This window comes from Convolutriloba macropyga, chromosome 1 (genome assembly GCF_964194025.1).
Source record: "Convolutriloba macropyga chromosome 1, txConMacr16.3, whole genome shotgun sequence".
Lineage (NCBI taxonomy): Eukaryota > Metazoa > Xenacoelomorpha > Acoela > Convolutidae > Convolutriloba > Convolutriloba macropyga.
Genome location: NC_134468.1, coordinates 17,919,248 through 17,934,002, shown reverse-complemented (window position 1 = coordinate 17,934,002; position 14,755 = coordinate 17,919,248). Strand labels below are relative to the sequence as shown.

At 35.1% G+C, this 14,755-nt stretch overlaps 1 protein-coding gene across 1 annotated transcript; it reads left to right on the top strand.

Annotated features, from left to right (window-relative positions):
- The first annotated feature begins 9 nt into the window (after positions 1-9).
- On the top strand, positions 10-2,869 carry LOC142335947 (metastasis-associated protein MTA3-like). The gene is made up of 2 exons (XM_075384363.1): positions 10-270; positions 722-2,869. The coding sequence occupies exons 1-2, from the start codon at positions 142-144 to the stop codon at positions 2,537-2,539; spliced, it is 1,947 nt and encodes a 648-aa protein (XP_075240478.1). The 5' UTR covers positions 10-141; the 3' UTR covers positions 2,540-2,869.
- Positions 2,870-14,755: the final 11,886 nt, after the last annotated feature.

Here is a 14,755-nt window from a genome sequence, read left to right as displayed (position 1 = left end):
AGAAATCATTATCAAGATGAAATGCAGGATAGACTTAGATTGGTTACAATTGGTTTATTAATGAGCAAATAACTATCTTTTGATGTAAAGCAGCAGCAGTGAGATTTTTTTTCAGATTTGTGCTGTTAGTTGAGCTTGACAATGGCGGCCGCCCCTTCTCTCAATAACATGTACAGGGTAGGAGATTACGTGTACTTTGAAGTGCATGCAGGCTACCCTTATCAGATCAGAAGGATAGAAGAGTTAAATAGAGCCAACAGTGGATCACAGGTTTGGATGCCATTTAAGATATTTTGCGGATTTTTGAGTACCATTTGCAACAAATTCACTTTCAGAATATGAGAATCCATATTACTGTACAAGTTCTCTGAAGTGTCTTGAAGTGTACAGCAATTGCTATAGCTCATAGCTTCTTTGCCTTTTATAAATTGATCGTTTTCGGGAATGATTTTTGATTTGTCAAATATGCCGGGGTGCAAAACTAAAGCATTTCATTCAAATTGTATCAGAGCAATGATAAGATTCACTGAAACACCGTTAAGTTCTGAACGACCATTTTTAAAGTTTTTTTTTAATTTGAGACTTTGTAGTCAAATTCGATTTAACCTTCCATTTTGCAGCTGCCCGTAGATCATTTGTAGTCTAGAACTTTGCCCAATCTCATATTAAAAAAGTAAATATGCAAAAATTTTTGCCCAATGTAAAGCTGCTCGTGTTTCAGGTGGAAGTGAAAGTCCAGTGCTACTACAGACGCCGCGACATCCCAAATGCCCTTATTCACCTCGCGGATCCGTCATTCAATGACAAACACCCCAACAAAACGGTCCTCGACAACCTCAGCCCAGAAGACAAACATTCACTGTTCCATCGGGAACTGTTCCTCTCCAGACAGGTGGAAAAAGTTCCTGCACAGTATATCCGAGGCAAATGCACAGTGAACCTCATAAGTGAGGTGGAGTCACCGCACATGTACATAGACAAAGACGACGCCTTCTTTTACTCCCTAGTCTATGACCCCGTCAACAAGACACTATTGAAAGACCAAGGCGAAATGAGAGTAGGCTTCCGATTCCAAGCCCAAGTAGAACCGTGGGTTGAGAGACCGTTATCATATGACAGTCAGGATTACGAGACACCAATGTGGGATCCAAATTGTCGGGTATCTGAGGAGGAATGGTCCAAGTATATGATAATTGTACGCTCGATTGGAACTTTCTCCAGAGCGCTGCATCACACAACTCAAGTTAGAGAAACGAGTTTGGTCAATTCCGCTGCCTGTGCGTCGCGAGATATAGCTGTGGCTTACGGTCACAACCTGCTAAACAAGTGCGAATATAATATTGGCAACGCGTGTTTGGAATTGGTTCCGGAAAATGGACCTCTGCTGATCCAAGATCAATCTGAAGAGTGGTCAGCCAGTGAGGCTTCGCTTTTCGAGGAAGCATCCGAAAAGTACGGAAAGGATTTTGGAGAAATAAGAAAACAGTTTCTGCCTTGGAAGCCAATGCCTGCCATTATTGAGTATTACTACATGTGGAAAACGACAGACAGATATATGCGCCAAAAGAGAATAAAGGCGACAGAGGCTGAGAATAAACTCAAACAGGTGTACATTCCATCTTCAGGGACCTACAATAACCCCAACAAAATACCAACAAATGCTGCCAACGCTGAACTGATGAAATTCCAATGTGAAGGCTGCTCGTGCAAAGAATCGACAGCTTGGTTCCTCTGGGGTCCCAACAACGTATGCAAATTGTGTGAGTCATGTTGGGTCTACTGGAAAAAGTTTGGCGGCCTGAAGAAGCCAACGGCATTCGAGAAGACTGCAACTGATGCAACGGTGCGAGAGTTCAAATACGAATGCAAACAGTGCAAAAGGCAGTTCTCAAGACAAGAGCGACTGGTGAACCACATGGCCGAACATAGTGAGTTCAGGTGTGTAGTTGAAGGCTGTGACAGAGAATTCAAGGTCAAAAATCAGCTCTATCGTCATTTGACGTCAGTACACAACTTGTGTGTTACATCAAAAGCAACCTATTCACAGATATTGAAAGTGAGAGAGCCATTTATAATGATGGCAATCAAGAAGACTAAAAACATGCACAAAGCTCTCAGATCAAAATACCTGAAGTTTGGAAGAACTCCCTGTGCAGAGTTTAATATCTCAGATTTAGCCGATGAACTGGAAAAGATCAGCTCTCAAGAATCAGGCGAGACCAAATCAGATTCAAGCCTTAAAGCGAAGAGCTCTCTTGATGACATTGTATCAAAGATAATCGAGTACAACAAAGATACAGCTAATGGGAGAAAGCGGGGCTTGATTGATAGACCTAACGGGACGTCGGCGCCTTTCAAAAAGCTCCATCTTGAACCAGTAACTCCAACTTGGGTTGTAAGACAGTTTAACTGGGGGGAAGCAACTGATGGATATGCATTTATTGCTAATGGAGACACAAAGGAAAAACGGCAAAAACGAAAAGCCTCCCAGTATAAACTAGCCAGTCGTTGCCCCACCTTCTTGTTCCCAGAACTGTAATGATAGACTACCATATTGTGATGTATACCCGTGGTCCTTGTGAAAGAAGTTAAATTTAATAAACTGAAAGCAATTATACCTTGTCAAAATATAGTATTGGGTCATTATAAACTAAATTTTTCAACTTGAAAGTACATTGTCAAAATTTTAGCGTCTCAGTCAAATTCAATTTATTGGTGTTTTGTCTCGATCTATACAAATATACACCCGTTTTGTGTTCTAAAGTGACTATTTATCGTTTCGTTTGGCAAATTGTGTTGTGATAATTTAGTTTTTGTATTTAATTTCTGTTTTACTTTGTAATGCAAATTAAATAACTTTTATACTTAACCGCTTTTCCTTCAATATTGGAGAAATGAATGATAGCTTCCGTTTCCAGTGTGAGTTTACTTGACTTTCTATTTATTAGAGGCTATAAAAAATAACCGCTCTAAAAGAGCTCACCAATTATTTCACAAAATTTTTAAAGTAAACCGTTCTTCAGACGTGGTTTTGCTTCAAGGTTCAGCGAATCAAAACCCAACCATCACAGGAAAAACAATAATCTTAAGTCATTTTAGTTTGCAGACAGTGCAACTTTCATTAATTTTTGCAACCACATCACATGTATTTATCTTCCAGTATCTGCATAAGATTATATGTACGCTGGTTCATTAGAGAAAACAAACTGTTTAGAAAGAAAGAAACTGGCAGTACTTAAGCAATAGGTAAACTATAAATGCCGAAACATTTATTGGAGATTAAAGGACTAATTAAGTGCTCACAAAAGTGTCTAGCAATTTTATTACATCTGCTGGTCTTTTTAAGCATTTTTTTACACTGCTGTGTTTCGTGTGATAGTTCTTTTTCGTCTTACTATTTGGCCTTTCGAACCTATGATATCCACAGGTAAAGCCTGGAGAGCAATAGGTTGCTGAGCAGTTTTCTTGGAGCCTTAATGGTCTCTAACTATGTGATTCAGTAAAACTTGAGAAATCAAGTGTTGTGAGGGGGCTTCTTGGAGTTTACCCCGCTCCAGATGCTCGACGGTAGTGGAATGTGCTTATTTAATAATAATTGATAAAAAATTAAGATGATTTTCAGAATGTAATTGCGCTAACAATCCGTTAACAAGCTTGAGAACTGATTAGGTCTAATAGTTTCATTAATTTAAAATTTTGACATTGTTTTGTAAGCCACTTGGCGGCGAAAATAGTGGAAAATGGGTCTTTTTTCTACAGTTAAAAGTTTATTCATCGGTACCTTAAAGTTAGATTTTTCTTGCTCCAATAAAAACTAATTAATTGTGTTAAGCTTTATTTTCTCATTCAGTAATAGTTTGAAAAATATTTTTGAATTAAAGGATCATTAGGATCGTTCGTGTCTTATTTTATATATAGTGGAACGAACAGCTTAATGGGTAAATCAATTAATGACCAGAAGATTAACGTATAATTTTGATTATTTCAATAAGTATTCCTGATTATTCTGAAGGCATGTAAACTTTAACCTTTCGGTTATATTATTAATTTACATGTTTGAAAAGAAAAAATAAAGTGAACAACTGCTAAATGAAACCCTGGATCTTTCCGCTTGTTCCCCCCCGCCCCAACAGTACGTTATGCACACCGTCGGGGGAGGGGGGCACAAACGGAAAAGATTCAAAATCACATGGGAACAACACCATGACTCCTAAGTTATTGCTAATAGAATGAAATCTTGCAACCAATGACTACCATTATTTGGTCAACATAATTGTCGTAAATTTGTAGAAATAATACCTAATTTGTACATATTAGAGGGGAGATTCAGCTCTCAAAGAGGGTTTGATTTCACAGAAAAGTTGTTGACTGCAAAATTATTGTTTTTTCCATTACTCACGAGAGTTGTAAAATATAAGGGAGAGAGGTAATTAAAAATTAAAAGTTTATCCAAGTTGCAGATTCTTGGTGCTGACGTTCTGATTGGTTGATCTTTTTTGTGAGAAGTACTTACAAATTAGCGTAACGAAGATCGTTCCAAGGTCGCAGCTAATCAAGTTGCCTTTTCCTACATTTGTTGATCTTTAATATAAACCAATCAGATTTTTCGGCCAATCAAATTTAAGCATTCGGTTCTTTTTCTCATGCGACTCTGCGCACGTTCGGCTCAATTCCGAGCTGCAATAGCTTGAAATGGAAAACTAAAAAGGTTGCTGTGCTGAAAATTCACGTTCAATTCAAATCAAAACAATTGACAGAAATACTAAAATATTATGAATTACAACATATTAAAACAAATCCAACGTTTTTGAAGAAATCTTCAATGCCGAATATTTTTTGGGGTGTTTCAAAAAAACTTTCCTAAAGTGTTCTTTATATAGTTTTTAATGACGTTTTTAATTATTTTCCATACTTCAAGTTAGAATGTGTGCGATTATCAGAGTCTCATTTGCAAAAAAAATCAGACAGAGGGTCAAATTCCAGCAGCCAGGCGGAAATGCTAATGTATGCATACTGCGTTTATGATTGTTAATTTGGATAGAGATGGCTGACTTTCACTAATGTCACTTTCTTTTATAACCGGCTCCTAGATCCTGGCTTTAGCGTATACATACAAACAGTTTTTAGGAAAAGCTGCGCCGAAGAGAAAAAGAACAATAGGCCATGGGTTGCCAAAGGACATGCATATTTTGATACCAAAATTTCGGTAGTATGAATTACAATTACAGATACATGTGTTAATGTAAAAAGCATTTCAACTGCGTAGACGTGTTAAATGTCTCCCAACGCTAAATCTAAACTTAAATTTTTTTCGCTCGAAAAAACGTCTTTGAAATTAAGAACTTCATGACAAATTGTGTTAATGACATGAAACAGAAAAAATCCACTATCTTGATTGTTATTAAAAGGTGATAGTTTTACCTGAAAACCAATTATAGAAGTATTCTCTTACAGAAATGTTGCTTTATCTAGCTAATAAAAGCAGCAGAAAGATGGTCTTCCATAAAGTAGAAGCTTCGTCGCACAACAATTTTTTTATGTCAGAATGCAATTTGTTATCTCGATTTCAAAAGTTTCATGCATTGTTTCAATTGCCTCGAAAGAAAACGTAAATCGAATTTTGTTTAAATCGAAAGCCTAAATGATGATTTGTATCCAGAATACGGAGAAAAAAATGGGTGGTTCTGTTTTAAAAGAATTTTTACGTCGTTGAGATTGTTCGATCCTATTGATAGTGAAACATTCACGACGCTAAATTTGCAAATAAATACATTTCCAAAATTCATGTCCCGATTGTTCTGGGCCGTCATTTGACATTTTTTTAATCTAGTGAAATGATTTAGAGTTTCAATAAGCAAGATCGAAAAGAAAGTCAGATGCAGACATCAGACGAAAAACTAAATATTGAAACAATTTGCAATAGTGGCTGGTAGTAATTTTTTGCTGCAAATGCACGTGACAATTTCAGACAGCATTTCTGCGCTAACTCTGTTAAGTAATAGCGTCAGCGGCTGAAATGATACCTAGCTGACAAAGTATTTGAGAATAACTGCAGTGTCTATTTGCGATATCCGCGAATAAACACTTGCTTTCTTTTTTTTCCAGCTGTAAATATATTTTTTTTAAAAAAACAAGGAAGGGGGAGGGGAAAAAGTATAAAAATGGTAAATTGGGACCTATCAGCAAGCTGAAGACATGTTCATTTGCTAAACTACAGCAAACCAAAATCAAGGCCAGTTGCAGTAAATAATTAGTTTAGTTATTTCTTTATTACATTCCTCAAACTTACACAAACAGATGATTTTAAATAAGCAAACTATCACTCTACAGACCATACGTTCCCTTCATAAAAACTTTGATCTGCTAAACATTCATTTAGAAACGTTAAAATCTAAACCTGTAGCACTTTGCCTGACAAAGGCTTAAGAATCACTACGAAACGTCACAATTCTCATTGAATGAATACCAAAAACTTTGCAGCTGTGAGAGAATGAAAAGAGGGGATGGAGTAGGAATTTTTGTAATGAACGACTTGGATTTTGTTGAAGTGAAAAAATGCTATCACAACGATCTGCAGGCTCTTACAATAAGGTCAAAGCAGATAAGCAGCATTATTTGATTATTACTTGTATTTATATTCCACCTAGAAAACAAAACAGTGCGAATTTTCAAAGGCGAGAATTTTATATAGATACCTTACCAATTGATCCTGAAGATAAGCATATACTATGCGGAGACTTCAACATTAACTTTTTGGTTAATTTTGCAAACTTCCGAAAAATAGTCACTTTGCTGACAGGAAATAACCTCTCTATTGTTGAAAGCATTGAACCAACACGCGAAACCTCGAGCACTAAATCAACACTGGATGCGTTTTTTTTTCAAACACTCTGTCTTCTGTCCACACTACTGATTCCGGCATTTCAGACCATCATACAGTAACACAAACATTTGAACAATCTCTGGAAAACTCGTCCAATAGGCACGAAAAAATTACAAGAAAATGGGTCAAATTAGAGAATCGTAAATTGGTCGAAGACCTCAACAATATCTTGATGGACAAATTAAAAATAATTACTTGTAATGGTAATGAAAGGTCCCCCGATATGGCTTTTGAAAAACTGTATGAAGTTTTGATTAATACCCTAGACGAAAGTCTACCAATAATAAGTAAAACTAAAACAGGAGTACAAAAAACATGGATAGATAATCAGGTGCAAAATGCTGCGGCGAAAAAAAAGTTCCTAAGAAAATTGTGTTTACAAAACCCAGATAATAATGTTTGGCAAAATGATTACAAGACTCAATGCAAACTTGTCAGAAATCTAATCAAACAAAAACCAAGACATTTTTTTACCAAAATAAGATCGAAAAAGAAGCAACCAAAAGCAAAAGGAAATTCTTCAATCTCTTCAATGAAACATCGAGCAAAACTTTAACGACTCACCACAATAAACAAATAGTAGAAAACATAGAAACATTTAACACTTTTTTCGCAAACATTGGAGTAGAGCTAGCAAAAGCGTATGATCCAAAGCAGAAGTATGAAATCGAAACTAACACAAATACCATGTTCTCTTTCCCAATAACAAGTTCCGAAATCATTGACTCACTGCAAGTGCTTCCATCAAAGTTTAGTTTAGACTGCCACAACATAAACTACTTTTTTCCCAAAAAAATATCTCGGGCAGTTAGTCCACTACTTGAAACATTATATAATGGGTGTCTGAAAATTGGCGTATTTCCACAGTGCCTGAAAATAGCCAAAATTGTTCGTTTTTTTAAAAGCGGTGAGCGTAGCAAACCCACAAACTACAGACCAATCTCACTTCTTCCAGCCATTGGCAAACCATTTGAAAAACTTTTATATAAAACAATTTATACGTTTTTGAGCAAAAACAACACATTTTCAAAAAATCAGTTCGAAGCAAATTAAGCACTGTTGACGCCATAGCATCCTTAACTGAAGTAATTAGAGCAAACTGGTTTAAATAAAAAACTTAACTAAATGCACTTCCATTGATCTAAAAAAAAGCTTTTGATACAGTGAACCATGAGGTACTGCTGAAAAAGTGTGAGCACTACGGACTCCGATTTAGATTTTCAATAAGCAAAATCTTCTGCAAGATCGAAAAGAAAGTCCGATGCAGACATCAGACGAAAAACTAAATATTGACACAACTTGCAATAGTGGCTGGTGCTAATTTTTTGCTGCAAATGCACGTGAAAATTTCAGACAGCATTTCTGCGCTAACTCTGTTAAGTAATAGCGTCAGCGGCTGAAATGATACCTAGCTGACAAAGTATTTGAGAATAACTGCAGTGTCTATTTGCGATATCCGCGAATAAACACTTGCTTTCTTTTTTTCCAGCTGTAAATCTATTTTTTTTTAAAAAAGGAAGGGGGAGAAAAAACGTATAAAAATGGTAAAGTGGGACCAATCAGCAAGCTGAAGATATGTTCTTTTGCTAAACTACAGCGAACCAAAATCAAGGCCAGTTGCAGTATATAATTAATTTAGTTATTTCTTTATTACATTCCCCAAACTTACACAAACAGATGATTTTAAATAAGCAAACTATAACTCTACAGACCATACGTTCCCTTCAGAAAAACTTTGATCTGCTAAACATTCATTTAGAAACGTTAAAATCTAAACCTGTAGCACTTTGCCTGACAGAAACTTGGCTTAAGAACCACTACGAAACGTCACAATTCTCATTGAATGAATACCAAAAGCTTTGCAGCTGTGAGAGAATGAAAAGAGGGGATGGAGTAAGAATTTTTGTAATGAACGACTTGGATTTTGTTGAAGTGAAAAAATGCGATCACAACGATCTGCAGGCTCTTACAATAAAGATCAAAGCAGATAAGCAGCATTATTTGATTATTACTTGTATTTATATTCCACCTAGAAAACAAAACAGTGCGAATTTTCAAAGGCAAGAAAATTATATAGTTACCTTACCAATTGATCCTGAAGATAAGCATATACTATGCGGAGACTTCAACATTAACTTTTTGGTTAATTTTGCAAACTTCCGAAAAATAGTCACTTTGCTGACAGGAAATAACCTCTCTATTGTTGAAAGCATTGAACCAACACGCGAAACCTCGAGCACTAAATCAACACTGGATGCGTTTTTTTTCAAACACTCTGTCTTCTTTCCACACTACTGATTCCGGCATTTCAGACCATCATACAGTAACACAAACATTTGAACAATCTCTGGAAAACTCGTCCAATAGGCACGAAAAGTTTACAAGAAAATGGGTCAAATTAGAGAATCGTAAATTGGTCGAAGACCTCAACAATATCTTGATGGACAAATTAAAAATAATTACTTGTAATGGTAGTGAAAGGTCCCCCGATATGGCTTTTGAAAAACTGCATGAAATTTTGATTAATACCCTATACGAAAGTCTACCAATAATAAGTTCAATTAAAACAGGAGTACAAAAAAACATGGATAGATAATCAGGTGCAAAGTGCTGCGGCGAAAAAAAAGTTCCTAAGAAAATTGTGTTTACAAAACCCAGATAATAATGTTTGGCAAAATGATTACAAGACTCAATGCAAACTTGTCAGAAATCTAATCAAACAAAAACCAAGACATTTTTTTACCAAAATAAGATCGAAAAAGAAGCAGCCAATAGCAGAAGGAAGTTCTTCAACCTCTTCAATGAAAAATCGAGCAAAACTTTAACGACTCACCACAATGAACAAATAGTAGAAAACATAGAAACCTTTAACACTTTTTTCGCAAACATTGGAGTAGAGCTAGCAAAAGCGTTTGATCCAGAGCAGAAGTATGAAATCGAAACTAACACAAATACCATGTTCTGTTTCCCGATGACAAGTTCCGAAATCATTGACTCACTGCAAGTGCGTCCATCAATGTTTAGTTTAGACTGCCACAACATAAATTCCTTTTTTCTCAAAAAAATATCTCGGGCAGTTAGTCCACTACTTGAAACATTTTATAATGAGTGTCTGAAATTTGGCGTATTTCCACAGTGCCTGAAAATAGCCAAAATTGTGCGTTTTTTCAAAAGCGGTTATCGTAGCAAACCCACAAACTACAGACCAATCTCACTTCTTCCGGCCATTGGCAAACTATTTGAAAAACTTTTATATGAAAGAATTTATACGTTTTTGAGCAAAAACAACACATTTTCAAAAAATCAATTTGCTTTTCGAAGCAAATTAAGTACTGTTGACACCATAGCATCCTTAACTGAAGTAATTAGAGCAAACTGGTTTAAATCAAAAAAACTTAACTAAATGCACTTTTGTTGATCTAAAAAAAAAGCTTTTGATACAGTGAACCATGAGCTACTGCTGAAAAAGTGTGAGCACTACGGACTCCGAGGAACGGTTCTGAAAATGCTTGAATCCTACCTGAAAGACGGACTCCAATATATTAAAATAGAAAAAGTTGAATCTGAAAAGAAAAACGTTAAATGTGGAGTCCCGCAGGGATCAATTCTCGGTCCACTGCTTTTCATTATCTACCTTAACGACATTCCAACTCTAGAGTCAATAGAAATCAAACTATATTTTATGCTGACGATACAGTTGTTTGTAATAAACGTAGTATTGAGACTGTAGGAAAAAATCACGAGGCCGCACTAGCGTTGCGAATTGGTTTCATAAAAACAAATTGACAATTAACACAAAAAAAAACAAAACACATGGTGTTTGGAAAAGGACGCGATCTAAAACAGCACAAAACAACCATTAACCAAGCGTAAATTGAACAAACCAGCTCTTTTAGGTATCGAGGATTAATAATAGACCACCAGTTGCAATTCAAAGATCATATTACCTACGTCAAAGAGAAGCTTTTAAAATTTTGTTCCCTTTTTTTTACCGATTACGCCTTATTTTTACAAGAACACAGTTTCTTAAAACCTGTAAAATTTATGTCAAACCGATAGTACAATACGGAATTTTGATCTACGGATCTACTAACGAAAGTTTTTTAAAACCAAGCAACTGGTAAATTAAAAGAATTTTTAAAATAATTTTCTGGAAACGTAAGTACGAGTCAATCGAGCAAAAACGAGTTCACAATTTGATAAGCAACGCATCAGAGTTACATGCTTTTGAAACACTCAAACTGCTAGTAAAACTAATAAAAAAACAACCGCTAAGTGAAGTTTTTTCAACCATAATAGGGGACTAGGACTCGATACTATAAGATTCGATAGTAATTCATTGCATTGTATGAATTACTGAGTTCTTGGGATGCTTAAAATTGCATTGAATTGCATTGAATGAGTTCTTGGGATGCTTAAAATTGCATTGAATTATCACAACTCTTTTATTGAAGATGTTAGAACAATAAAAGAGGCAAACATAAAAGAACTTTTTCATAAATTTTTGAATCTTTATATAACTGGTAACCAGGACCTGCTAGACAGACTCCTTCATGCTCATTAGAGCAAAATTTTTGATAGCTACAAACACAAATTCTTTAGTTAATCTCTACTGGAAAGGACAACTTTTCATTTTTAAACACTTTTTTTATTATTCTTTCAACTAAAATTGCACAACTCTTCCATGAGGCGCCTGAAAACAAACCAGATAGGTTTAATGACGACCTTGTAGTGTCACAAATTGTAACCGATTGTATTCGTACAATGTATGTATTTTCTTGCTAATGTTTTATGACAACGGCACTAGGAACAATTTATTACTATTAAGTAGAAAAAATTCAGGCACAAATTATTTGCGGCGCCAAAGCATTAAAACAAAATGAATGCGCACAATTTTTTGCATCGACTGACAAATTCTAAAAAATTGGCTTATTGCAGTTTACATTAAACAAAAAATTCCTTCTTAGTTGGGAACAGATATAAGTTAAAGAGGTAGAGATATTGAAACACACAAAAAAACAATGAATTACACAAAATTCCAAGCACAGAAATAATCGTGATGTTTTTTTCGATAAATTTTCAAAACAGATGCGGGATAACTATGAAATAAATCAGTATAGTTGGAAAAAAATCCAAAAAAATGACTTGGGCTTTTCAATTGTCTGGAAGAGTTCAAGAATTCAACTCACGGCAATTTTTTCCAAATTTCGCTGTTTTTTGTTTTGTAGCAATTTAAAACATTTTGAGTCTAGGTTATTGCAACTCAAATTACTTTCCCAAAACAGAATCAAGTCTCCCGATGTGTTTTCAAATAATCGAGAGATCCCACTTTGTCTAATAAAAAAAACCTTGTGGTGCACTTCAAATTACCGAGGTCTGTGCAGTAAAAAACAAAAGTCCAAGCTTTTCCGCACCAATCGAAATAGATCATCTGATTTTGCTTTTTTCAGTTTTTCGAATAAAACCCAGGTGTTCGTGAGCCACTTTTCAAATAACAATTCATAGAGAAAACTTTATGGGTTTTAGTTTTGTCTAAACTTGTCAATTCAATATTGGATTTCATTTTACCGATCCAAAGATGGAAATACTATGTAAACAGAAATCTGTCAAAATCTTATCTGTCGCTTTGAAAATCCTTCAAATGGAAACTTCCTCGAAAAAACGCAACAGAGGAAAATCCTAGGTTATCAAAAAATTAGATATCAATCTGAGCAAGCGCATATATAATGTTTAAACTGCAAGAAAATTCGCTTAATAGGAAATTCGAAGAAAAAAGCTTGCAAGGAGCTCCAAGTAATTTGACCGTGGCATTCCAACAGAACAGATAAGGAACTGTGAAATTTTGAGAAAAGACAAAGTCAAAAAACAGGTTTTTTAGTTGATGTAAACAAAAATTTAAATTCAGAACAATTACGCTAAAAAACTCAGAGAGCCATTGATTCATTTAACAATAAAGGGGTTCGAAGCCGGAAGTTTTCCAATATTTTGTATGAAATTTTCTTTACAGTTCTGTTTTCAATAAAGGATGCAAAGATTTGCGAAAATTGGATCATGCTAGTTGGCTAGTCTCAAAGACTATAATACCTGCAATGTTGCTTTAATGTGTGCTATTGAATACATGCAAAAAGTAAATGAATACATGCAAAAAGTTTAAAATCTCGATGATACTCAATTTGAATTTCAAAGGTAGAAAGCGACCACAGATGCTGCTTGACTTTCAGTTGAAAACCTACAGTATAATCATGATGCTTAGCAATCAGTTGCATTTTTTATCGGTCTTTCTGAAGCATTCAACTCAGTTTTTCAGCAACGTTCCTACTGCTTGCGAAAACTAAGTGATTACAGATTTGCCGATAACGCTATGAAAACGTTAGAATAATTTCTTGCGTACAGGAAACAACTTGCCAAACTATTTGACGGTTTTTTGTAAAGTACAATAATCAACCATGACGTTCCCACAAGTAACGCTTTGGGGACCTGTAATTTTTCTTCTCCACATCAATCACTACAAAGAAAAACTGCTTGGAAAAATTTTTACCTTGCCGATGATACTTGATTTTACATTGAAGACAAAAACGCTGCCGAAATGAAAAACTGCTGAATCCTTGGCATTTTTAGAAAATCGGATGAGCAACCCAATAAACAAAACAGGCTGACAATGACTACCGACAAAACCAGTTTATTTTCATTCTTGAGACATAATGATTTAGGTGACAAAAATTTAAACCAATAACAAATAAAAGCAAAAACAAACTAAACTGTAGAGATTTAAGAACTGATATCGATTCAAAATTCTAAAAACAAATCCCAAAAACAACTGAAAAAGTCCCTGAAAAGTAGCAATGGCCATTAGAATAATAAGTTAAACGTCGCTAAAACCACCTGAAGCACAATCACTGCTGTTCAGATCCGTACTATTACCAAATTAAAACTTCAAGGCATTATTGCAATTTTTCGAATTCTTAAAAACTCGTCAATAGAATGGAGAAAGTAACAAATAAACTGGAGACTCAGCATTCTGCATGACAGAAAAATTTTGAAAACTCAAGATATCTTTCCATAAAATCCGTTTTTTTTTCTACAGAACTCATTATTACTGAAGTGAGTGTTTCAAAGTTAACAATATTTTTTGTCGAGAAATTCCTCTTCCCACAGTTATTTTCACCTGAGCGCAACCTTTGGTGCAAAATTGCAGACAAGAGCACCTCATCATATTAAACAACCTTTCTCCTCACCGAAAAAAATTCCTTTTTTTCGGTGAGGAGAAAACCGAATTCCTTCTTGAAGTACAGAGAACAAAGATTAAAAAAAACGCTGAAAGAGTCTGTTCAAGCTATTGAAACTTTTACCATTCGAAAGAAACATTGGTTACTTCAGAAGTTTTTTTATGTTTGGCAGAATACGGAGGCTCTAATTTTGGTTTTGAATGTACTGGAAAAAAGAATGTATATATTATATCTGACTTGTAAATTTCAACCGGTTGGTTGTGAAAGCAATTCGCTTGTCAATTTGCAAGCAAAAAGTAAAACGAATATTTTAGAATCTCTAGTTGTTTCTGATTTTCCTGAAAAAAAATTAAAGTCAGTCATTGAAATTTTCTCTAACAAACTTGATTGCATAGTGAACTAGAGTAAAAAAACTTGAGAAACGTTTTATATTTTTAGTGTCTGTCAGTACGAATTAAATCCGGTAATTATGGGCGACCCGTTTTAAACTAACTCAACTTTTTGGGTCACCAATTTCCGGGCGGGAGGATGAAAATGCAATTTGAAGCAGCAAGAAGTGTAAGCGAATATTTTTAAATTATATGCGTAGCAAAAAAAACACCTATAGGGCAGTTGGTGTAGCACCGTACTCTCAATCTAAGGAGCG